At 41.4% G+C, this 25,941-nt stretch overlaps 5 protein-coding genes across 5 annotated transcripts; all 5 read left to right on the top strand.

Annotated features, from left to right (window-relative positions):
• The first annotated feature begins 1,908 nt into the window (after positions 1 to 1,908).
• Positions 1,909 to 4,359, top strand: LOC133986346 (protocadherin alpha-4-like). The gene has a single exon (XM_062426172.1). The coding sequence runs from the start codon at positions 1,909 to 1,911 to the stop codon at positions 4,357 to 4,359; it is 2,451 nt and encodes an 816-aa protein (XP_062282156.1).
• Positions 4,360 to 4,882: 523 nt separating this feature from the next.
• Positions 4,883 to 7,950, top strand: LOC133986345 (protocadherin alpha-3-like). Its single transcript, XM_062426171.1, has 3 exons — positions 4,883 to 4,896; positions 5,411 to 5,474; positions 5,596 to 7,950. The coding sequence occupies exons 1-3, from the start codon at positions 4,883 to 4,885 to the stop codon at positions 7,948 to 7,950; spliced, it is 2,433 nt and encodes an 810-aa protein (XP_062282155.1).
• Positions 7,951 to 12,740: 4,790 nt separating this feature from the next.
• On the top strand, positions 12,741 to 15,161 carry LOC133986344 (protocadherin alpha-2-like). Its single transcript, XM_062426170.1, has one exon. It carries the CDS (start codon positions 12,741 to 12,743, stop codon positions 15,159 to 15,161), a length of 2,421 nt encoding a protein of 806 aa, XP_062282154.1.
• A 1,331-nt stretch (positions 15,162 to 16,492) lies between these two features.
• Positions 16,493 to 18,904, top strand: LOC133986342 (protocadherin alpha-2-like). The gene has a single exon (XM_062426169.1). The coding sequence runs from the start codon at positions 16,493 to 16,495 to the stop codon at positions 18,902 to 18,904; it is 2,412 nt and encodes an 803-aa protein (XP_062282153.1).
• A 4,144-nt stretch (positions 18,905 to 23,048) lies between these two features.
• On the top strand, positions 23,049 to 25,478 carry LOC133986341 (protocadherin alpha-13-like). Its single transcript, XM_062426168.1, has one exon. The coding sequence runs from the start codon at positions 23,049 to 23,051 to the stop codon at positions 25,476 to 25,478; it is 2,430 nt and encodes an 809-aa protein (XP_062282152.1).
• The last annotated feature ends 463 nt before the right edge of the window (positions 25,479 to 25,941 follow it).

Below are 25,941 nucleotides of genomic sequence, written 5' to 3'. Positions count from 1 at the left end.
TGAGCCCAAAGGAAACAACCTCTTCCGGATCGGAACCAGCACCGGGGAGATCAGGACTAAGAGGAGAATGAGTGACAATGACCTGAAAACTCACCCCTTGGTGGTGTTGGTTTCTGATAACGGAGAACCCTCCCTGTCAGCTACTGTGTCTATTGATGTGGTGGTGGTTGAAAGCACAGCTGACATCCAGACTCAGTTCAGACATGTTCCTGTGAAGGAGGACAACTTCTCTGATTTAAACCTGTATCTGCTGATTGCCATTGTGTCGGTGTCAGCAATCTTTCTGCTGAGCTTCATCAGTTTAATAGCTGTCAAATGTCACAGGACAGACGGCAGTTTCAGCAGGTACAGCGCCCCAATGATCACCACCCACCCTGACGGGAGCTGGTCTTACTCTAAAGCTACTCAGCAGTATGACGTGTGTTTCAGCTCAGACACACTCAAGAGTGACATGGTGGTTTTTCCCGCGCCGTTTCCATCTGTAGATGCGGAGCTGATCAGTATTAATGGAGGAGACACTTATACCAGGACTCAGACTTTACCCAATAAAGAAAAGGTAAGAGACATTAAGAATGAACACTATCAAATAGTGCATATTGTGTGTCTTTCATAGATTGCTTTAGCTGCTTTGTGTGAAGGCTAAATACATGCATTCACAAGGAATGAGTCACTATTAATGTATCCAGGTGTTTTCAATAGACAACTGTAAAGTAATTAAGTATGGTGCAGGTGTCCAACCAGTCATCATTCATTATCCACTGTCTGGCATTAAGAAAAAGTCTGGTAGATTGCCACTGCTTTACTGGTAACACTTTACTTGTAGGTATTGTCATAAGAGTGACATGACACTGTCATAACTGTTACATGACACAGTCATGAACGTGTCATAAACATTATGCCAATGTCACAAATTGATGTCTTGATTGATTGTTAACCCAAACAATGTCAACTTGTCATTACAAAAACCGAATGACACTTAATGACAACAGTCATAAACGTTTATGACATTGACATAATGTCATGTCACTCTTATGACGATACCTTCAAGTAAAGTGTTACCGTTTTGCCCAGTTTTAACAGTGTCTGACACTGCTTATTGGGAAAGGTGTTCTCCATGGTGCTGATATATCAATGTGTTATTCAGTCTTCAGCACATGCTTGACTTCCAGTAAATCCATTCTTATGGTAAACACATACTGCAGTGCAAGTGCTATAGCTCGTCACGGTTGTGCATATTTTTATTAGATATTAGAAATCCACAAAATGAATTTGATCAGCTGGTAAACAATAGCACGGTAAAAAATGAGTACTTTCTGTAAGATCACTATACGGTGGAGATTCTGTCTTAAATAATCAAATGATTTATGAAACATACTATATTTAAATTTTGTGGTAGAAGTGTACTAAATAACAAAGAAGCAAAGGCTAGGTTTTAAGTCATTTTACATATTCACTTTTTTAAAAATTTAGATCCATGCATTTATTACAGTCTTTCTGACCATTACAGCAGTCTTCTGTGATTAATTTAGACTCAGCTTACTTATCATGTTGGATACTGTTCTTGCTGTTTCGTTTTTGCAATATCAGCGTAAGGCTTGAGGGAAATCTGATCATCAGTCATACGAGTGTATTCTTTAAAAAAACCTCATGTGGCGTCTTTAGTAAAGAATCAACTTTGCATAGATTTATCGTATGAACGCAAGATGTCGCTGGAGACCGCCCGTTGAATCGTGTTCATTTATAAGCTAAAACTCCTCCTCCACTGTGGGTACGTTTCCTAGGGGTTGGGTTAGTAATCCAATTCGTCAAGAAAGATGGTCCCGAAATGAAGAGAGCCTTGCTGTCTGTTGGATATTTTCCCGTTTTTTCTGGATGTGTGGCGTTTGCTCGCTTGAATCTAACAAAAGGATGAATCGGCGGCAGTATGGAGGGGCCGAATGGATGTTGTGCGCCATTCTTATTTGTTTATTTGACTGGTCCGCAGCTCAGATTTCCTACTCTGTTTCCGAGGAGGTGGACAAAGGCACAGTGGTAGGGAATCTCGCTAAGGATTTAAACATCCAACCACAGCAACTGGAAGAACGGGGTTTTCGGATTGTATCGGGATACAGTAAAAAATATTTCGAGGCGAATCTTAGAACAGGAGTGTTGTTTGTTAACGAAAGAATAGACCGTGAAGAGCTCTGTCCAAATTTACTCAAGTGCTCCTTAAATATAGAGGGACTATTGAACCATCCTATGAATATTTATCGTATTGAGGTCAGCGTCACTGACATAAATGACAATGCACCGTCATTTCTCGAGCAAACTCATGTATTTAACATCGCTGAGTCTTCCTCAACGGGAGAAAGGTATCCTCTCCCGATAGCTCAAGATGCAGACACCGGCAGTAATTCCGTGAAAACCTACAAGTTAAGTCCGAACGAGCATTTCTCCATAGATGTGAGTAGCGGAGGAGAGACTTTGTCTGCTGAGTTAGTGCTGCACAAAGCTTTAGATCGAGAGAAGCAACCTATTATTAAACTAACATTGTCAGCTGTAGACGGGGGAAAACCTGCTAGATCTGGCACTTTGCAGATTCTAGTGAATGTGGTAGATGTTAATGATAACATACCATCGTTTAGCAAGTCTGTTTATAAGGTAAGTGTTATCGAAAATGTGCCCATAGGCAAAACAATATTGAAATTAAATGCAACTGATTTAGACGAGGGGTCAAATTCAGATATACGATATACTTTAATGAGGACAGGGAATGCAAACTCGCCTGAAAAATTCACAGTAATTCCTGAGAGTGGTGAGATTATTGTGAAAGCTAATTTGGATTATGAAGAGAGCAATGCATATGAAATACGAGTGCGAGCAACAGACCAAGGCGCCTCCCCTCGCAGTGGTTATTCTAAAGTATTGGTAGAGGTTATCGATGTCAATGACAATGCACCAGAAATCTCTGTAACATCAGTAATGAGTCCGGTAAAGGAAAGTGCAGAAATTGGAACAGTCGTAGCATTGGTGACTGTGACTGATAAAGATGGAGGGCAAAACGGTCTTGCCAAGTGTAAGATTAAAGATGCAGTCCCCTTTACATTAAAATCAAACTACAAAAACTATTACTCATTGATGGTTGATGGTCTCCTTGACAGGGAGACCATATCCCACTACAATGTAACCATTACTGCGACGGATGAAGGTAGTCCTCCTCTTTCTAGCACTGCTGTAATAACCGTTCACATAACGGATATTAATGACAACTCGCCCCTTTTCCCAGAAGCCAGTGTAAATGTTTACGTGATAGAGAACAGTAAAGTGGGAGATATTATCGCAAGAACAACTGCACAGGATGCAGACGAACATGACAATGCTAAATTGACTTATACATTGTTGGATAATTATCCAAAAATGTATCCGATTTCAACAATTGTTAACATCAACTCGGAGACCGGAGATATAGTTAGCCTGCAGTCTTTTGACTTTGAGGAGTTAAAAACGTTTCAGTTTAAAGTTCAGGCCACAGACTCTGGTGTTCCTCCGCTCAGCAGCAACGTGACTGTCAACGTTTTTATTCTGGATGAAAATGACAATAATCCAGCTGTTCTGGCGCCCTATTCTGAGCACGGCTCCGTTAACAGTGAGAGCATCCCCTATTCTGCTGAAGTGGGATACTTTGTGGCAAAGATCAGGGCTGTAGATGCAGACTCTGGATACAATGCGCTGCTTTCTTATCACCTGTCTGAGCCCAAAGGAAACAACCTCTTCCGGATCGGAACCAGCACCGGGGAGATAAGGACTAAGAGGAGAATGAGTGACAATGACCTGAAAACTCACCCCTTGGTGGTGTTGGTTTCTGATAACGGAGAACCCTCCCTGTCAGCTACTGTGTCTATTGAGGTAGTGGTGGTTGAAAGCACAGCTGACATCCAGACTCAGTTCAGAAATGTTCCTGTGAAGGAGGACAGCTTCTCTGATTTAAACCTGTATCTGCTGGTCGCCATTGTGTCGGTGTCAGCCATCTTTCTGCTGAGCCTCATCAGTTTAATAGCTGTCAAATGTCACAGGACAGACGGCAGTTTCAGTAGGTACGGTGCCCCAATTATCACCACCCACCCTGACGGGAGCTGGTCTTACTCTAAAGCTACTCAGCAGTATGACGTGTGTTTCAGCTCAGACACACTCAAGAGTGACATGGTGGTTTTCCCCGCACCGCTTCCACCTGGAGATGCGGAGCTGATCAGTATTAATGGAGGAGACACTTTTACCAGGACTCAGACTTTACCTAACAAAGAAAAGGTATGTGTTCTTAATTATTGCATTAAACTGTTTAAGCTCATAACAATATTGCAACTAAAATATAATCATTTATGACGATCACCATTTACAATTTTGCTAAAAATATTTGATAACTGTACGTACAAAGGCCAGCAAAACCAGAAAAAACAAGGAAATAACAGCAATTCCTTCCCCATTGTAATAGCAACGATTTCCAGTATTCATGCACTTTTATACATTTCTATTGATCAATTTATTGACCAATTGTGATTAAATTCAGCTGCTAGCGTCTCAGCCACAGCTGATATTGTTTGATCTTAAAAACTCAATATTGATAGTCGCAAAGAAGTGTGCAGTCGCATGTGCAACGCTCTCCATGGTGCTGAAATGAGTCTTTAGCCTTTTGATTCCCCTTCTAACCTTTGACGTTTTCTGCATAATTCTGTTCTTAAACCATCCACATTTTTCAACAAAAAATTGTTTCACAGTATATTTGTATTGTTTACTAGTTGGTTAATTGATAGTATAATTCATTAAGTAATTATTAGTTTTATGAGTTTGAATCATAAAATAAAATGCGCCTTTTTCTGCCCCCTCCTGGACTTTGTTGTGGCTTCGGATGACCTCTTCAATGTTCGTATTTGTTGAAATTTGTATTGTTGTTGGGAAGATAACCCCTTGAGATGGAACATCTCGTTTTCGAGGGGGTCCTCCAGACTTAAGACAAAGACAATACAAACATGTTCAGTCACACTAGCTCAAACTCTCCCTCATCCCGCCTCACCTGCCCCGCCCGCCCCACATATGAACAATAAATAAATAAATAAATAAAAATACATTTTAAAAAAACAACGACATTTGAAAATTGACAAACTTTGATATGAAAGAAAGAAAGACTATGTAAGAAATCTAATTCCATGAGACTCACAAATAACCGTTCCATGTTATTTTCACATACTGAAGCCAAACTATGTGTCAACGATTTAAACAACACGTTTTAATATAGTGAAGTTTTACTCATATTAATATTGACTTATCTTTATTTTACCACACGAGGTCGCTGGAGACCATAGATATGATTGTTACACTTTTTCTAAAACTCCTCCCTGAACGGGTAATCTGAAACCGTCAGTGGTGTTCACTTTAGACATTCACTGGTATTGTACTGTGGCAAAGAGGGCTGCTGCTGGAGAATCGTGTTTATGTCGGATATATATATAATCTGGAGGTACATGTTCAGCGGGATTCAGCGTTTATTTAACAAAAATGACTTTTCGACGATATGAGGAACACGTCTGGATTTACTGTCTTCTCTCTCTTTGTCTTTGTGACTGGTCTGCTTCGCAATTATCTTACTCCATTTCAGAGGAGGTGAACAAAGGCACCGTGGTGGGAAATATCGCAAAAGATTTGAATTTGAAAGTGCAAGAGCTAGAGACCAGAGATCTACGTATTGTTTCGAGTTACAGTAAGAAATATTTTGACGTAAATTTGCGGACTGGAAATCTATTTGTTTATGAGCGAATAGACAGAGAAAAGCTTTGCCCGAACATGGCACAATGCTCCCTAAGAGTACAAGAAGTTTTAAGCAATCCAATGAATGTACACCGCATTGAGATCAATGTTTTAGATATAAACGATAACTCGCCAGAATTCATTGAACAGATCCATTGGTTAAACATCTCTGAATCGACAACACCGGGAGAGCGATATTTTCTCCCAATAGCGGTAGATGCAGACATAGGCAGCAACACAGTTAAGACATACAAGCTGAGCCAAAATGATCATTTCTCGCTTGATGTGCAGAGCGGTGGAGAACACGGTGTGTCTGCTGAGTTAGTTCTGCAGAAAGCCTTAGATCGAGAGAAACAGTCGGTCATCACACTTCTTCTCACCGCTGTAGATGGAGGAAAACCTCCTAGATCGGGTACATTGCAGATACGTGTTAATGTATTAGATGCGAATGATAATGCCCCGACGTTTAGTACATCGCTGTACAAAGTCCGTGTCAGTGAAAATGCTGCACACGGAACAGTGGTAATTCAGTTAAATGCAACAGATTTAGACGAGGGCATGAACAGTAAGATCCTATACTCCCTGATGAAGCGAGGCAATATTGATCCTTCAAATATTTTTGATCTAAATTCAGAAACTGGAGAAATCACTGTGAAAGGTAATTTAGACTATGAGGAAACGCCTGCTTATGAAGTCAGAGTTCAAGCAATGGACCAGGGACATTCTCCTCGTAGTGCTCATGCTAAACTACTGATAGAGATAATTGATGTGAATGACAATGCCCCAGAAATATATGTGACGTCACTGATGACCCCTGTAAAAGAAGACGCAGAATTGGGGACAATCGTTGCTTTAGTTACAGTGAGTGATAAAGATGGAGGAAACAATGGTGTAACCAACTGTAAGGTAATGGGGTCTGTTCCCTTTAAACTGAAGTCTAACTACAAACATGACTATTCATTAGTAGTAGACGGACCGCTGGACAGAGAAAACACTTCTCTTTACAATGTCACCATTGCAGCCACAGACGAAGGAAGTCCGCCTCTGTCCAGTATCAGGGTCATTACTGTTCATGTTTGTGACGTCAATGACAACGCACCTCGTTTCATGGAGCCTGTGATTAATGTTTATGTAAAAGAAAATAGTCCGATGGGCTCCGTCATTTATACGATAAGTGCGTTTGATCCTGATTTGGACACTAATGCCAAACTGACGTATACATTATTAGACAATTATCCAAGAAACGTTCCGATTTCATCAGTTTTAAATATAAACTCAGAGACAGGGGATATACTCACACTGCAATCTTTTAACTTTGAGGAGTTAAAAACGTTTCAGTTTAAAGTTCAGGCCACAGACTCTGGTGTTCCTCCGCTCAGCAGCAACGTGACTGTCAACGTTTTTATTCTGGATGAAAATGACAATAATCCAGCTGTTCTGGCGCCCTATTCTGAGCACGGCTCCGTTAACAGTGAGAGCATCCCCTATTCTGCTGAAGCGGGATACTTTGTGGCAAAGATCAGGGCTGTAGACGCAGACTCTGGATACAATGCTCTGCTTTCTTATCACCTGTCTGAGCCCAAAGGAAACAACCTCTTCCGGATCGGAACCAGCACCGGGGAGATAAGGACTAAGAGGAGAATGAGTGACAATGACCTGAAAACTCACCCCTTGGTGGTGTTGGTTTCTGATAATGGAGAAACCTCCCTGTCAGCTACTGTGTCTATTGATGTGGTGGTGGTTGAAAGCACAGCTGACATCCAGACTCAGTTCAGACATGTTCCTGTGAAGGAGGACAGTTTCTCTAATATAAACCTGTATCTGCTGATCGCCATTGTGTCGGTGTCAGCGATATTTCTGCTGAGCCTCATCAGTTTAATATCTGTCAAATGTCACAGGACAGACGGCAGTTTCAGCAGGTACAGCGCCCCAAAGATCACCACCCACCCTGATGGGAGCTGGTCTTACTCTAAAGCTACTCAGCAGTATGACGTGTGTTTCAGCTCAGACACACTCAAAAGTGACATGGTGGTTTTCCCCGCACCGTTTCCACCTGGAGATGCGGAGCTGATCAGTATTAACGGAGGAGACACTTTTACTAGGACTCAAACTTTACCCAACAAAGAAAAGGTAGGATATACATTTGTAAGGCCTTTTCCTGGTTTCTTATGATCTCACGATTATTCCATATTGATGCACGATGAACGTGCACTTAACGACTACAATTTTGCAACAGAGACCTAACAGACCTTTTGAAACAGCTACTGACACATTTTCATGACAACACATATGCACTTTTAGGCTGATTGAATCAAATAGCTCAGCAACAAGCAACAATTGTGACATGAACTTAAGTCATTTCAGCATTTGAATCATTGCCTGTTCTCTGCTTTAGGTGGCCTGTCTTGAAATACCAAGCTTCATAATCTCTTTGAGTAGGCTTCGACAAAGTTAAGGAGCCAGGATGTTCATTTGTGCTGAAAACATATGCTATTGACAAATATGAACAAATAAATGTTGTCCAATCGCTTCTTGAAACACCTCATATGTTTGAAATGAGATGATCAAGCCAGTTTATTTCCTGCTAATATGTGCGCCCACTGTAGTGCTGACGTCGCTCTTTATACTGTTCTGCCGCAAAACCAGCTGCTATTATTCCTATTTGTTCAAATTATTTTATTTGTGATTACATTGATCTAGGCTGCTCTTTCTATGAAAACAAGGCTTACCGTAGTGCTGAACCTACAACATATTCTGTGTGTAGCTGGTACCACATTGCACTGACAATTTCCTCTGGAAAACCTCACTGAAATGAGTGAAAAATCGCTGTCCATGGTGCTAGACTATCTCTTTGCAATATACTGTATGGTTTCTAAGCAATCTTTCAGTGAAACAAACTTGCCTCTGTAGTTTATAATGTATTCAAAATGTGGGACTTTTGAATTACTGTATAGGAATTAAATTATTTTAATTTATTCACAAGTGTTTTACTGTTTATATTGCGTTACATATATTGTACTTTATAGCAACTCGCTTTACTACTGAGATATTTATCTTCTCCGTCAATTTGAGGGTGTCAAACTAAATATTACAAAACATCATGTATACATAGCACATAGTATAAACATAGTATCTTGGTTATTTGTCACGACATTAATGTTCAATTGAGCACTCCTAAAATGTGATCACTGTTAGATCACCAGGGTGGACTGGAGCTGGATCTGACAAATGCTTTTACATAACATAATTGTTAAAATTATTAGGGTAACAGTTTTGTATTTTCTTACCTATCATTCACCACACGATGTCGCAGGAGACCATAGACAGGAATGTATTCATATCCAAAACTCCTCCTCCCTGCCTGGGAAAAAAAAAAATGAAATCGTCACAGGCTTTTAGTACAGCCGCGGAAGGTTAAGTGGCGAGAAAAGCAGGAGACTCCCCGCAACAGTATTGCTTTCCACTGAAATATCTGAAATGTGGATAAATAATTACTTGGATTGAGCTCTTTTGTTGCATCAACGATGTATGTTCGACGGCAGAAGGAATACGCCTGGATTCAATGTGTTTTGTTTCTTTATCTCTGTGACTCGGTTGCTTCGCAGTTATCCTACTCGATATCCGAGGAGGTGAACAAAGGCACAGTAGTGGGGAATATCGCAAAGGATTTAAACATCAATGTACAGGATCTGGAGAACAGAGATCTACGTATTGTTTCGAGTTACAGTAAGAAATATTTCGACGTGAATTTGCAGACCGGAAACTTCTTTGTTGATGAGAGGATAGATAGAGAGGAGCTTTGTCCGAATGTGGTAAAATGCTCTTTGAAAATACAAGCTGTTTTGAACAGTCCAATGACTGCACACCGCATAGAGGTTAACGTGTTAGATATAAACGACAATTCGCCTTCTTTCGTTGAAAGAGCGTATTCTTTGAATATTTCTGAATCGTCTTTAACGGGAGAGAGATATCTTCTCCCGGTAGCGGTAGATGCAGACATAGGCAGCAACACAGTTAAGACATATAAGCTGAGCCAAAATGAACACTTCTCCCTTGATGTGCAGAGCGGTGGAGAACACGGTGTGTCTGCTGAGTTAGTGCTGCAGAAAGCTTTAGATCGAGAGAAACAGTCGGTCATCACACTTCTTCTCACCGCTGTAGATGGAGGAAAACCTGCTAGATCGGGTACATTGCAGATACGTGTAAATGTATTAGATGTCAATGACAATATACCAACTTTTAGCAAATCGCTTTATAAATTACGTGTGCATGAAAATGCCCCACGTGGAATAGTGGTAATAAAGTTAAATGCAACAGATTCAGACGAGGGCATGAACAGTAGGATCCTGTACTCCCTAAACAAACGAGGCAATATTGATACTTCAAGTATTTTTGATCTCGATTCAGAAAATGGCGAAATCACAGTGAAAGGTAATTTAGACTATGAGGAAACGCCTGCGTATGAAATCAGAGTTCAGGCAATGGATCGAGGCACCGTTCCACGTAGTGCTCATGCAAAACTACTGATAGAGATAATTGATGTGAATGACAATGCCCCAGAAATATCTGTGACGTCACTGATGACCCCAGTAAAAGAAGACGCAGAATTGGGGACAATTGTTGCTTTAGTTACAGTGAGTGATGAAGATGGAGGAAACAATGGTGTAACCAACTGTAAGGTAATGGAGTCTGTTCCCTTTAAACTGAAGTCTAACTACAAAAACGACTATTCATTAGTAGTAGACGGACCGCTGGACAGAGAAAACACTTCTCTTTACAATGTCACCATTACAGCCACAGACGAAGGAAGTCCGCCTCTGTCCAGTATCAGGGTCATTACTGTACATGTTTCTGATGTCAATGACAACGCACCTCGTTTTATGGAGCCTGTGATTAATGTTTATGTGAAAGAAAATAGTCCGACAGGCTCCGTAATTTATACGATAAGTGCGTTTGATCCTGATTTGGACAGTAATGCCAAATTGACGTATACATTATTAGACAGTTATCCAAAAAATATTCCCATTTCATCCGTTTTAAATGTTAACTCGGAGAGTGGTGATATAGTCACACTGCAGTCTTTTAACTTTGAGGAGTTAAAAACGTTTCAGTTTAAAGTTCAGGCCACAGACTCTGGTGTTCCTCCGCTCAGCAACAACGTGACCGTCAACGTTTTTATTCTGGATGAGAATGACAATAATCCAGCTGTTCTGGCGCCCTATTCTGAGCACGGCTCCGTTAACAGTGAGAGCATCCCCTATTCTGCTGAAGCGGGATACTTTGTGGCAAAGATCAGGGCTGTAGACGCAGACTCTGGATACAATGCGCTACTTTCTTATCACCTGTCTGAGCCCAAAGGAAACAATCTCTTCCGGATCGGAACCAGCACCGGGGAGATCAGGACTAAGAGGAGAATGAGTGACAATGATCTGAAAACTCACCCCTTGGTGGTGTTGGTTTCTGATAACGGAGAACCCTCCCTGTCAGCTACTGTGTCTATTGATGTGGTGGTGGTTGAAAGCACAGCTGACATCCAGACTCAGTTCAGACATGTTCCAGTGAAAGAGGACAGCTTCTCTGATATAAACCTGTATCTGCTGGTCGCCATTGTGTCGGTGTCAGCCATCTTTCTGCTGATCCTCATCAGTTTAATAGCTTCCAAAGGTCACAGGACAGACGGCAGTTTCAGTAGGTACAGTGCCCCAATGATCACCACCCACCCTGACGGGAGCTGGTCTTACTCTAAAGCTACTCAGCAGTATGACGTGTGTTTCAGCTCAGACACACTCAAGAGTGACATGGTGGTTTTCCCCGCACCGTTTCCACCTGTAGATGCGGAGCTGATCAGTATTAACGGAGGAGACACTTTTACCAGGACTCAGACTTTACCTAATAAAGAAAAGGTATGTGTCCTGAAATTAGCATTTAATTATTTAGGTTTGAAACAATGTTGCAACTAAAATGTAATTATTGATGATCATCATGATTAACACCTTTGCTTAACTATTTATGTGAAACTGTACATACAAGATAACAGAACCACAAATTGCAAGGAAAATAACATGAATTGCTCCCAAGTTGTCAAAGCAACTGTTTCCGGTATTTACTACCTTTGTGTGGTGTCATTTCTATTGTTGAATTTATGAAACTGTGATGAAATTCAGCTGCTCACCCCTCACCCATATTTTATATTGTTTGCTCTAAAATACTAGTATTGATGGGCATAAAGCAGTGTGTAGCAGTGTGTTGCAGCATGTGCAACGCTCTCCATGGTGCTGAAATGAGTCTACATGTAAGCTTTTGATTCCCCTTTCTAACAATTAAGGTTTTGTGCAGCCTCTTGTTGTTAAATGTATCTACATTCATTCCATGGACATTTGTTTTACACTATTCATATTTTTCAGTAGTTGGTTTCCTGATCGAATACTTTATTAAGTAATTGTTAGTTTTATACGTTTCTATTAGAACATAAAGTTAGCCATCTTCTGTACCCCACCAGAATTTTACTATATCTACAAATGGCACCCCCAATGTTCACATTTACATCTGAAAATTGATTGACATAATTAAATATTAACACATGAAATATCCAATTTCATGTGAGACTGACAAACAACTTATGGTTTAATTCCCATACATTGAAGCCAAATCCATGTGTTAACGTTGTAAATTACATATTCTTTTAACTACAATTTCATTCAGAATTTTACAGACTTAACTGTTATTTACCACATGAGGTCGCTGGAGACCATAGATGTATTTGTTACACTATTTCTAAACTCCTCCCTGGACGGGGAATCTGAATCCGCCATTGGTCTTCACTTTAGACATTCACTGGGACAGTACTGTGGCAAAGAGGGCTGCTGCTGCTGCTGCTGCTCACTGGAGCATCGTGTTTATGTTGGATATATTTATAATCTGGAGATACAAGTTTATCGAGATTCAGTATTTAGTGTACAACCATGAGTGTTCGACGGCACGATGAATACGTCTGGATTTACTGTCTGTTCTTTCTTTGTCTTTGTGACTGGTCTGCTTCACAATTATCTTACTCCATTTCCGAGGAGGTGAACAAAGGCGCCGTGGTTGGAAATATCGCAAAGGATTTGATTTTGAATGTGCAACAGCTAGAGACCAGAGAACTGCGTATTGTTTCGAGTAACAGAAAGAAATATTTTGACGTTAATTTACGGACCGGAAACCTCTTTGTTGACGACAGGATAGACAGAGAAGAGCTTTGCCCGAACACGGCACAATGCCACCTAAGAATACAAGCAGTTTTAAGCAATCCAATGAATGTGCACCGCATTGAGATAAATGTTTTAGATATAAACGATAACTCGCCAGAATTCATTGAACATTTCCATTGGTTAAACATCTCTGAATCTCTGTCAGTGGGAGAGAGATTTCTTCTCCCAATAGCAGTAGATGCGGACGTAGGGAGCAACACAGTTAAGACATATAAGCTGAGCCAAAATGATCATTTCTCGCTTGATGTGCAGAGTGGTGGAGAACACGGTGTGTCTGCTGAGTTAGTCCTGCAAAAAGCTTTAGATCGAGAGAAACAGTCGGTCATCACACTTCTTCTCACCGTTGTAGATGGAGGAAAACCTGCTAGGTCGGGTACATTGCAGATACGTGTAAATGTTTTAGATGCCAATGATAATACACCAACTTTTAGCAAATCGCTTTATAAAGTACGTGTGCATGAAAATTCCTCACACGGAGCCGTAATAATAAAGTTAAATGCAACAGATTTAGACGAGGGCATGAACAGTAAGGTCCTATATTCCCTGAACAAACGAGGCAATATTGATCCTTCAAATATTTTTGATCTTAATTCAGAAAATGGCGAAATCACAGTGAAGGGTAATTTAGACTATGAGGAAACGCCTGTTTATGAAGTCAGAGTTCAAGCAATGGATCGAGGCACCGTTCCACGTAGTGCTCATGCTAAACTACTGATAGAGATAATTGATGTGAATGATAATTCCCCAGAAATATCTGTGACGTCACTGATGACCCCAGTAAAAGAAGACGCAGAATTGGGGACAATCGTTGCTTTAGTTACAGTGAGTGATGAAGATGGAGGAAACAATGGTGTAACCAACTGTAAGGTAATGGGGTCTGTTCCCTTTAAACTGAAGTCTAACTACAAAAATGACTATTCATTAGTAGTAGACGGACCGCTGGACAGAGAAAACACTTCTCTTTACAATGTCACCATTATAGCCACAGACGAAGGAAGTCCGCCTCTGTCCAGTATCAGGGTCATTACTGTTCATGTTTCTGATGTCAATGACAACGCACCTCGTTTCATGGAGCCTGTGATTAATGTTTATGTGAAAGAAAATAGTCCGACAGGCTCCGTAATTTATACGATAAGTGCATTTGATCCGGATTTGGACAGTAATGCCAAATTGACATATACATTATTAGACAGTTATCCAAAAAATATTCCCATTTCATCCGTTTTAAATATTAACTCGGAGAGTGGTGATATAGTCACACTGCAGTCTTTTAACTTTGAGGAGTTAAAAACGTTTCAGTTTAAAGTTCAGGCCACAGACTCTGGTGTTCCTCCGCTCAGCAACAACGTGACCGTCAACGTTTTTATTCTGGATGAGAATGACAATAATCCAGCTGTTCTGGCGCCCTATTCTGAGCACGGCTCCGTTAACAGTGAGAGCATCCCCTATTCTGCTGAAGCGGGATACTTTGTGGCAAAGATCAGGGCTGTAGATGCAGACTCTGGATACAATGCACTGCTTTCTTATCACCTGTCTGAGCCCAAAGGAAACAACCTCTTCCGGATTGGAACCAGCACCGGGGAGATCAGGACTAAGAGGAGAATGAGTGACAATGATCTGAAAACTCACCCCTTGGTGGTGTTGGTTTCTGATAACGGAGAACCCTCCCTGTCAGCTACTGTGTCTATTGATGTGGTGGTGGTTGAAAGCACAGCTGACATCCAGACTCAGTTCAGACATGTTCCTGTGAAAGAGGACAGCTTCTCTGATATAAACCTGTATCTGCTGATCGCCATTGTGTCGGTGTCAGCCATCTTTCTGCTGAGCCTCATCAGTTTAATAGCTGTCAAATGCCACAGGACAGACGGCAGCTTCAGCAGGTACAGCGCCCCAATGATCACCACCCACCCTGACGGGAGCTGGTCTTACTCTAAAGCTGCTCAGCAATATGACGTGTGTTTCAGCTCTGACACACTCAAGAGTGACATGGTGGTTTTCCCCGGCCCGTTTCCGCCTACAGATGCGGAGCTTATCAGTATTAACGGAGGAGACACTTATACCAGAACTCAGACTTTACCCAACAAAGAAAAGGTAGGCTATACATTTGTAAGGCCTTTTCCTGGTTTCTTATGATCTCACGTTATTCCATATTGATGCACAAAGAACGCTCACTTAAAGACTATATTTATTGTGGCAGAGACCTACCAGACTTTTTGAAACAGCTACTGACAAATATTCATGACAACACAAATGCACTTTGAGGATGATTGAAATCAAGTAACTCAGCAACAAGCACCAGTTGTGACATAAATTTTAGCCATTTCACAATTGGAATCATTGCCTGTTCTCTGCTTTAGGTGGCCTGTTTTGAAATACCATGCTTCAATAATCTGTTTCAGTAGGCTTTGACAGATTTGTGCTGCAAACATATGCTAATGATGAATATGAAAAATAAACTTTGTAAAATGGCTTCTTGAAACACCTCATGTGTTTGAAATTAGATGATCGAGACAGTTTATTTCCTGTCAATATTTGCGATCACTGTGATGCTGAAGCCGCTCTTTGTACTGTTCTGCCGCAAAACCAGCTGCTTTTATTCCTGTTTGTTCAACTATTTCATTTGTGATTACATAGGTCCAGGCTGCTCTGTCTATGGAAAAATTGCTTATCGTGGTGCTGAACCTAAAACCTCTTCTGTGTGTAGCTGGTACCACATTGCACTGACAATGCCCTCTGAAAAAAGCTCACTGAAATGAGTGAAAAATCGCTGTCCATGGTGCTAGCCGTTGTCTTTGCAATATACTGTATGGTTTCTAAGCAATCTTTCAGTGAAACAAACTTGCCTCTCTAGTTTATTATTTATTAAAAATATGTGACTTTTGAATTACTGTATTGGAAATACACTTTATAAATACATTCACAAGTGTTTTACTGTGTATATTGCGTTGCATATATTGTACTTTACAGCAACTCGCTTTACTACTGAGATATTTAGCTCCTCCGTCAATTCGAGGGTGTCAAACTAAATATTACAAAAGGCCATGTATACATAGCACATAGTATAAACATAGTATCTTGGTTATTTGTCACGACATTAATGTTCAATTGAGCACTCTTAAAATGTGATCACTGTTAGATCACCAGGGTGGACTGGAGCTGGATCTGAGACAAATGCTTTTATATAACATAATTAGTTAAATTATTAGGGTAACAGTTTTGTATTTTCTTACCTATCATTCACCACACGATGTCGCAGGAGACCATAGACAGGAATGTATTCATATCCAAAACTCCTCCTCCCTGCCTGGGGAAAAAAATTAAATCGTCACCGGCCTGCAGTACAGCCGCGGAAGGTTCAGTGGCGACAATAGCAGAAGGCTCCCCACAACAGTATTGCTCTCGATTGAATTATCCAAACTGTGCATAAATGATTACTTGGATTCAGCTCTTTTGTTGCATCAACGATGTATGTTCAACGGCAAAGGGATTACGCCTGGATTCAATTTGTTTTGTTTCTTTGTTTCTGTGACTCGGTTGCTTCGCAGTTATCCTACTCGATATCTGAGGAGGTGAACAAAGGCACAGTAGTGGGGAATATTGCAAAGGATTTAAACATCAATGTACAGGATCTGGAGACCAGAGATCTACGAATTGTTTCGAGTTACAGTAAGAAATATTTCGACGTGAATTTGCAGACCGGAAACCTCTTTGTTGATGAGAGGATAGATAGAGAGGAGCTTTGCCCGAATGTGGTAAAATGCTCTTTGAAAATACAAGCTGTTTTGAACAGTCCAATGACTGCACACCGCATAGAGGTTAACGTGTTAGATATAAACGACAATTCGCCTTCTTTTGTTGAAAAGATGCATTCATTGAATATTTCCGAGTCGTCTCTAACGGGAGAGAGATATCTTCTCCCAATAGCAGAGGATTCAGACATCAGCATCAACACAGTTAAGACATACAAGCTGAGCCAAAATGAACACTTCTCGCTTGATGTGCAGAGTGATGGAGAACACGGTGTGTCTGCTGAGTTAGTGCTGCAGAAAGCTTTAAATCGAGAGAAACAGTCGGTCATCACACTTCTTCTCACCGCTGTAGATGGAGGAAAACCTCCTAGATCAGGTACATTGCAGATACGTGTAAATGTATTAGATGTCAATGATAATGTACCAACGTTTAGCAAATCACTTTATAAAGTACGTGTGCATGAAAATACCCCTAGTGGAACAGTGGTAATAAAGTTAAATGCAACAGATTTAGACGAGGGCATGAACAGTAAGATCCTGTACTCACTGGTCAAACGAGGGACTACTGATCCATCAAATATATTTGATCTGAATTCAGAAACTGGAGAAATCACAGTGAAAGGTAATTTAGACTATGAGGAAACGCCTGCTTATGAAGTCAGAGTTCAGGCAATGGATCAAGGCACCGTTCCTCGTAGTGCTCATGCAAAACTACTGATAGAGATAATTGATGTGAATGACAATGCCCCAGAAATATCTGTGATGTCACTGATGACCCCAGTAAAAGAAGACGCAGAATTGGGGACAATCGTTGCTTTAGTTACAGTGAGTGATAAAGATGGAGGAAACAATGGTGTAACCAACTGTAAGGTAATGGGGTCTGTTCCCTTTAAACTGAAGTCTAACTACAAAAATGACTATTCATTAGTAGTAGACGGACCGCTGGACAGAGAAAACACTTCTCTTTACAATGTCACCATTACAGCCACAGACGAAGGAAGTCTGCCTCTGTCCAGTATCAGGGTCATTACTGTTCATGTTACTGATGTCAATGACAACGCACCTCGTTTCATGGAGCCTGTGATTAATGTTTATGTGAAAGAAAATAGTCCAACAGGCTCCGTAATTTATACGATAAGTGCGTTTGATCCTGATTTGGACAGTAATGCCAAATTGACGTATACATTATTAGACAGTTATCCAAAAAATATTCCAATTTCATCCGTTTTAAATATTAACTCGGAGAGTGGTGATATAGTCACACTGCAGTCTTTTAACTTTGAGGAGTTAAACACGTTTCAGTTTAAAGTTCAGGCCACAGACTCTGGTGTTCCTCCGCTCATCAGCAACGTGACCGTGAAAGTTTTTATTCTGGATGAAAATGACAATAATCCAGCTGTTCTGGCGCCCTATTCTGAGCACGGCTCCGTTAACAGTGAGAGCATCCCCTATTCTGCTGAAGCGGGATACTTTGTGGCAAAGATCAGGGCTGTAGATGCAGACTCTGGATACAATGCGCTGCTTTCTTATCACCTGTCTGAGCCCAAAGGAAACAACCTCTTCCGGATTGGAACCAGCACCGGGGAGATCAGGACTAAGAGGAGAATGAGTGACAATGATCTGAAAACTCACCCCTTGGTGGTGTTGGTTTCTGATAACGGAGAACCCTCCCTGTCAGTTACTGTGTCTATTGATGTGGTGGTGGTTGAAAGCACAGCTGACATCCAGACTCAGTTCAGACATGTTCCAGTGAAGGAGGACAGCTTCTCTGATTTAAACCTATATCTGCTGATCGCCATTGTGTCGGTGTCAGCCATCTTTCTGCTGAGCCTCATCAGTTTAATAGCTGTCAAATGCCACAGGACAGACGGCAATTTCAGCAGGTACAGCGCCCCAATGATCACCACCCACCCTGATGGGAGCTGGTCTTACTCTAAAGCTACTCAGCAGTATGACGTGTGTTTCAGCTCAGACACACTCAAGAGTGACATGGTGGTTTTCCCCGCACCGTTTCCATCTGTAGATGCAGAGCTGATCAGTATTAACGGAGGAGACACTTATACCAGGACTCAAACTTTACCAAACAAAGAAAAGGTGAGTTGTTTGCATTTTTTCACTCCACTTTAAGGCGTGACAAAACCATTAGGATCAGCTTCTTCTGCCAACATAATATCATTAACACCCCTGCTCTTTGCCAAAATAGTCTTTGTAGCTTTTAATTGAAAACAAACACTATAAAAGGACTTATTTAGGGGGGGAAATATTTCGCATATCCTGCCACTGGGTTTGTAAGGCGCTTTCCGTGGTGCTGAAACAGCATTTGCTTCCCTTTCGTCCACTTGTGCTCACAAATCAAATGATATGTCAATTGCAACCTCTTCTTACATTTTTCATTTTACCTGTGATATCAATATCAATATCAATCAATCCATTAGCTTCATACTTGCCGAACTTGTCTTTAAATATTGTGTCGATGTGTGTTGTAACTTAACTATAAAGAACATATTGTCCATAAGTCTGAACTCATTATATATTTTTGACGTTTAATTTCAGACTGCTTCTAGATAACTGCCATTTCCATCATTAAGTCTGAATGGTTTGGCTTAACTTTTTGTCTTGTTCTTGGAACTTTAACGTCAAGGTATTTCACAGGTATTGTACTGTGTAACAATAACAACACCCGTGTTGATCTAAAACTGTGTTCATATCACAGTTGTAACGCGTGGGGTCGCTGATGACCACATAATTTTGTGAGCTCGACCTTTTCAGTCTCCTCCCTTTCAGTGTGTCGCGTCAGCAGCAGACTGCCATTGCTTTGTGAGAGGAACACGAACAGCGATGAAAAGGAGAGGACTGGAGGGGATGGGATAACAGATAATGGGAGATCGAGTGGCCTTTCATGGACGTATACTTGTTTTCTCGCGTCAGATTTGTTGAAAGCAGCGATGGGCTGTGGACGGAATAATCAGACTCTCTGCTGGATGTTTATTCTGCTTTTATGTGACTGCTGTGTTGCTCAGATATCCTACTCTGTTTCCGAGGAGGTGGACAAAGGAACTGTGGTGGGGAATCTCGCGAAAGATCTAAATGTCAATGCTCGGGACCTGCAAGCGAGGAACCTAAATATCGTGTCTGGGTACAGTAAGAAATATTTCGAGGCGAATTTTAAAACGGGGGATATTTATGTTAATGAGCGAATTGACCGCGAGGAGCTTTGTCCAAATACGATAAAATGCACGTTAAACTTAGAGGCCATACTGAGTAATCCTATGGTACTCCACCGTGTTGAGGTGGTAGTTACTGATTTAAATGACAACGCACCTACCTTCGTCGAGAGGTCACATTCAATTAACATTTCTGAATCATCGCTTACAGGCGAGCATTTCTTGCTTCCTATGGCTCTTGATGCAGATATGGGAAGCAATTCAGTAAAGACTTACAGGCTGAGTCCAAATGAATACTTCTCTATAGATGTACAGAGCGGTGGGGAACATAGTGTGTCTGCTGAATTAATGCTGCTGAAACCTTTGGATCGAGAAAAACAAGCCCTTATTACACTAATGCTGACCGCTGTAGATGGAGGAAAACCTCCTAAAACGGGAACTTTAAAAATAAATGTAAATGTTCTGGATGTTAACGATAACACGCCATCATTTAGTAAAACGCTTTACAAGGCACGTGTAAATGAAAATGCACCAGCTGGTTCGTCGGTAATTCAACTAAGTGCTACAGATTTAGATGAAGGGGACAACGGGAGGCTGACTTACTCCTTTGTGAAGCGTGCAAACTTCAATCCGTCAGATGTGTTTCTTATTAATGCAGAGACTGGTGAGATCACTGTAAAGGGTGATTTGGATTATGAGGCACAGCCAGCATTTGAAATACACGTTCAAGTGACAGACAACGGTTTTTTGCCTCGTAGAGCAAATGGAAAGCTGCTGATGGAGGTAACAGATGTGAATGACAATGCCCCAGAAATTGTTTTGACGTCACTCATGAACCCCGTTAAAGAGGATGCTGACATAGGAAGCGTTGTCGCTTTAGTGACAGTGACTGATAAGGATGGAGGGAAAAACGGACAGACTAACTGTAAACTAATTGGTTCTGCACCCTTCAAGCTCACTTCTAATTATAAAAATTATTACTCTTTAGTCGTGGATGGACCTCTTGACAGGGAAGGATGTTCTGTTTACAATGTTACGATTACAGCGACTGATGAAGGTACGCCGCCTCTATCTAGCACCAGCATTATTACCGTTCATGTTTCTGACGCCAATGACAACGCGCCTCAATTTATGGAGCCTGTGATTCATATTTATGTAAAAGAAAACAGTGCAGTTGGAGCTAGTATCTACACAATAACTGCAGTTGATCCTGATATAAATGAAAACGCGAGAGTAACCTACTCATTGTTAGGTGATTCAAAAACTATTCCGATAACGTCCGTGGTAAACATTAACTCAGAGACTGGAGATATAATCAGTTTGCAGTCTTTTAACTTTGAGGAGTTAAAAACGTTTCAGTTTAAAGTTCAGGCCACAGACTCTGGTGTTCCTCCGCTCAGCAGCAACGTGACTGTCAATGTTTTTATTCTGGATGAAAATGACAATAACCCAGCTGTTCTGGCGCCCTATTCTGAGCACGGCTCCGTTAACAGTGAGAGCATCCCCTATTCTGCTGAAGCGGGATACTTTGTGGCAAAGATCAGGGCTGTAGATGCAGACTCTGGATACAATGCGCTGCTTTCTTATCACCTGTCTGAGCCCAAAGGAAACAACTTCTTCCGGATCGGAAGCAGCACCGGGGAAATAAGGACTAAGAGGAGAATGAGTGACAATGACCTGAAAACTCACCCTTTGGTGGTGTTTGTTTCTGATAACGGAGTACCCTCCCTGTCAGCTACTGTGTCTATTGAGGTAGTGGTGGTTGAAAGCACAGCTGACATCCAGACTCAGCTCAGACATGTTCCTGTTAAGGAGGACAACTTCTCTGATTTAAACATGTATCTGCTGATTGCCATTGTGTCAGTGTCAGCGATCTTTCTGCTGAGCCTCATCAGTTTAATAGCTATCAAATGTCACAGGACAGACGGCAATTTCAGCAGGTACGGCGCCCCAATGATCACCACCCACCCTGACGGGAGCTGGTCTTACTCTAAAGCTACTCAGCAGTATGACGTGTGTTTCAGCTCAGACACACTCAAGAGTGACATGGTGGTTTTCCCCGCCCCGTTTCCACCTGGAGATGCGGAGCTGATCAGTATTAACGGAGGAGACACTTTTACCAGGACTCAGACTTTACCAAACAAAGAAAAGGTGAGTTGTTTGCATTTTTCACTCCACTTTAAAGGAGTGAAAAACACACGAGGATCAGCTTCTTCTGCCAACATAATTTCATCATAAACACATCTGCTATTTGCAAAAATAGTCTCTGTTGCTTTAAATGGAAAGCAAACACTATAAAGGGACTCATTTAGGGGTGAAAATAGTTCGCATATCCTGCCACTGGGTGTGTAAGGCGCTTTCCGTGGTGCTGAAACCGCATTTGCATCCTTTTCGTGCACTTGTGTTCACAATCCAAACACTGTGTCTTGACAGAGTTGAATAATGATATCACTCCTATTTATTTACTTGATCCGCCAATTAACACTTCCAAAATGTTTCATTTTACCAGTGATATCGCTTAAAAAATCATTAGCTTATGTCTTGCCGAACTTGTCTTTAAATAATAGTTTTTTTTATGTCTGTTATTACTTTACTACAAGGAAACTATTTTCCATTAGTTTGAACTCATTATATGGTTTTGACGTTTGTGGTTTATTTTTTAAATGCATTAGAATAATTTCAGACTGCTACTAGATAACTGCCATTTACATCATTAAGTCTGAATGGTTTGGCTTAATTTTTCCTCTTTACACAATTGGACAGAACGACACTTTTAGTCCTGTTCTTAGACTTTAAAGTCAAGGTATTTCACAGGTATTGTACTGTGAAACATTGACAAAACTTGTGTTGATCTAAAAGTGTGTTCATATCACAGTTGTAACGCGTGGGGTCGCTGATGACCACATAATTTTGTGAGCTCGACGTTTTCAGTCTCCTCCCTTTCAGTGTGTCGCGTCAGCAGCAGACTGCCATTGATTTGTGAGAGGAACACGAACAGCGATGAAAAGGAGAGGACTGGAGAGGATGGAATAGCAGATTATGGGAGATCGAGTGGCCTTTCATGGACGTATACTTGTTTTCTCGCGTCAGATTTGTTGAAAGCAGCGATGGGCTGTGGACGGAATAATCGGACTCTCTGCTGGATGTTTATTCTGCTTTTATGTGACTGCTGTGTTGCACAGATATCCTACACTGTTTCCGAGGAGGCGGACAAAGGAACTGTGGTGGGGAATCTCGCAAAGGATCTAAATGTCAATGCTCGGGACCTGCAAGCGAGGAATCTAAATATCGTGTCTGGGTACAGTAAGAAATATCTTGAGACGAATTTTAAAACGGGGGATATTTATGTCAATGAGCGAATTGACCGCGAGGAGCTTTGTCCAAATACGATAAAATGCACGTTAAACTTAGAGGCCATACTGAGTAATCCTATGGTACTCCACCGTGTTGAGGTGGTAGTTACTGATTTGAATGACAACGCACCTACCTTCGTCGAGAGGTCACATTCACTTAACATTTCTGAATCATCGCCTACAGGCGAGCATTTCTTGCTTCCTATGGCTCTTGATGTGGATACGGGAAGCAATTCAGTAAAGACTTACAGGCTAAGTCCAAATGAATATTTCTCTCTAGATGTACAGAGCGGTGGGGAAAATAGTGTGTCTGCTGAATTAGTGCTGCTGAAACCTTTGGATCGAGAAAAACAAGCCCTTATTACACTAATGCTGACCGCTGTAGATGGAGGAAAACCTCCAAAAACTGGTACCTCACAGATACATGTAAATGTTCTGGATGTTAACGATAACACGCCATCATTTAGTAAAACGCTTTACAAGGCACGTGTAAATGAAAATGCACCAGCTGGTTCGTCGGTAATTCAACTAAGTGCTACAGATTTAGATGAAGGGGACAACGGGAGGCTGACTTACTCCTTTGTGAAGCGTGCAAACTTCAATCCGTCAGATGTGTTTCTTATTAATGCAGAGACTGGTGAGATCACTGTAAAGGGTGATTTGGATTATGAGGCACAGCCAGCATATGAAATCCATGTTCAAGCGACAGATAAAGGTTTGTCGCCAAGAAAAGCAAATGGAAAGCTGCTGGTGGAGGTAATAGATGTGAACGACAATGCTCCAGAAATTGTGGTGACGTCACTCATGAACCCCGTTAAAGAGGATGCTGACGTAGGAAGCATTGTCGCTTTAGTGACAGTGACTGATAAGGATGGAGGGAAAAACGGACAGACTAACTGTAAACTAATTGGTTCTGCACCCTTTAAGCTCACTTCTAATTATAAAAATTATTACTCTTTAGTCGTGGATGGACCTCTTGACAGGGAAGGATGTTCTGTTTACAATGTTACGATTACAGCGACTGATGAAGGTACGCTGCCTCTATCTAGCACCAGCATTATTACCGTTCATGTATCTGACGCCAATGACAACGCGCCTCAATTTATGGAGCCTGTGATTAATATTTATGTAAAAGAAAATAGTGCAGTTGGAGCTAGTATCTACACAATAACTGCAGTTGATCCTGATATAAATGAAAACGCGAGAGTAACCTACTCATTGTTAGGTGATTCAAAAACTATTCCAATAACGTCCGTGGTAAACATTAACTCAGAGACTGGAGATATAATCAGTTTGCAGTCTTTTAACTTTGAGGAGTTAAAAACGTTTCAGTTTAAAGTTCAGGCCACAGACTCTGGTGTTCCTCCGCTCAGCAGCAACGTGACTGTCAATGTTTTTATTCTGGATGAAAATGACAATAACCCAGCTGTTCTGGCGCCCTATTCTGAGCACGGCTCCGTTAACAGTGAGAGCATCCCCTATTCTGCTGAAGCAAGATACTTTGTGGCAAAGATCAGGGCTGTAGATGCAGACTCTGGATACAATGCGCTGCTTTCTTATCACCTGTCTGAGCCCAAAGGAAACAACCTCTTCCGGATCGGAACCAGCACCGGGGAAATAAGGACTAAGAGGAGAATGAGTGACAATGACCTGAAAACTCACCCTTTGGTGGTTTTGGTTTCTGATAACGGAGAACCTTCCCTGTCAGCTACTGTGTCTATTGATGTGGTGGTGGTTGAAAGCACAGCTGACATCCAGACTCAGTTCAGACATGTTCCAGTGAAGGAGGACAGCTTCTCTGATTTAAACCTGTATCTGCTGATCGCCATTGTGTCGGTGTCAGCCATCTTTCTGCTGAGCCTCATCAGTTTAATAGCGGTCAAATGTCATAGGACAGACGGCAGTTTCAGCAGGTACAGCGCCCCAATGATCACCACCCACCCTGACGGGAGCTGGTCTTACTCTAAAGCTACTCAGCAGTATGACGTGTGTTTCAGCTCAGACACACTCAAAAGTGACATGGTGGTTTTTCCCACACCGTTCCCACCTGGAGATGCGGAGCTGATCAGTATTAACGGAGGAGACACTTTTACCAGGACTCAGACATTACCAAATAAAGAAAAGGTGAGTCGTTTGCCACCCAAGAATTTGATCTGGGGTCTTTCTGATGACTTTGTCATTTGATTTGTACGTCAGTAAGAACACTTTTTTGGCCTTTCTGTACAAGATATAATATGTTGATACAGCACTGTTACATAATGGTGCCCATGGACACTATCCATGGTGCTGACTCAAGATGGTGTTGTAGCTTGCAGTAACAAAGAATGCCTCGCTTTTACATTATTTAAACTTATATGCATACTACAAATCTCTTTTAATGAATTGTAACATGTAACACATTTAAATAGTCCTTTCTTACTAACCAGAAACTGGTTGTGAACGAGGTTTTGAATATGCTTCCACTAGTTTGACCCCGTGCACAAATATTATAGGCTGCACTCAAGTATAGCATCCACAGCTTTAAAGAAATAGCACCGAAATAACAGTTGGTGTCGCTGGAGACCACAAATGTTCGTGAGGCTCCTTTCTTTCCCCAGACTCCTCCTTTCCTTGTGAAACATCCGTAGTCCACCCGTGCTTTGTCAGA

This window comes from Scomber scombrus, chromosome 9 (assembly GCF_963691925.1).
Source record: "Scomber scombrus chromosome 9, fScoSco1.1, whole genome shotgun sequence".
NCBI classification, from domain to species: domain Eukaryota; kingdom Metazoa; phylum Chordata; class Actinopteri; order Scombriformes; family Scombridae; genus Scomber; species Scomber scombrus.
Note: the sequence above shows the minus strand (reverse complement) of the source record. Positions and strands in the feature narration are given on the sequence as shown.

Bases quoted from the DNA above. Each gene is read 5' to 3' on its own strand.
- LOC133986346 (XM_062426172.1), top strand. From the start codon at position 1,909: ATGAATCGGCGGCAGTATGGAGGGGCCGAATGGATGTTGTGCGCCATT.
- LOC133986342 (XM_062426169.1), top strand. From the start codon at position 16,493: ATGTATGTTCAACGGCAAAGGGATTACGCCTGGATTCAATTTGTTTTG.
- LOC133986341 (XM_062426168.1), top strand. From the start codon at position 23,049: ATGGGCTGTGGACGGAATAATCGGACTCTCTGCTGGATGTTTATTCTG.
- LOC133986345 (XM_062426171.1), top strand. The intron at 5,475-5,595 runs ATATATATAATC...TGTCTTTGTGAC, and splicing joins GAATCGTGTTTATGTCGGAT to TGGTCTGCTTCGCAATTATC.
- LOC133986344 (XM_062426170.1), top strand. From the start codon at position 12,741: ATGAGTGTTCGACGGCACGATGAATACGTCTGGATTTACTGTCTGTTC.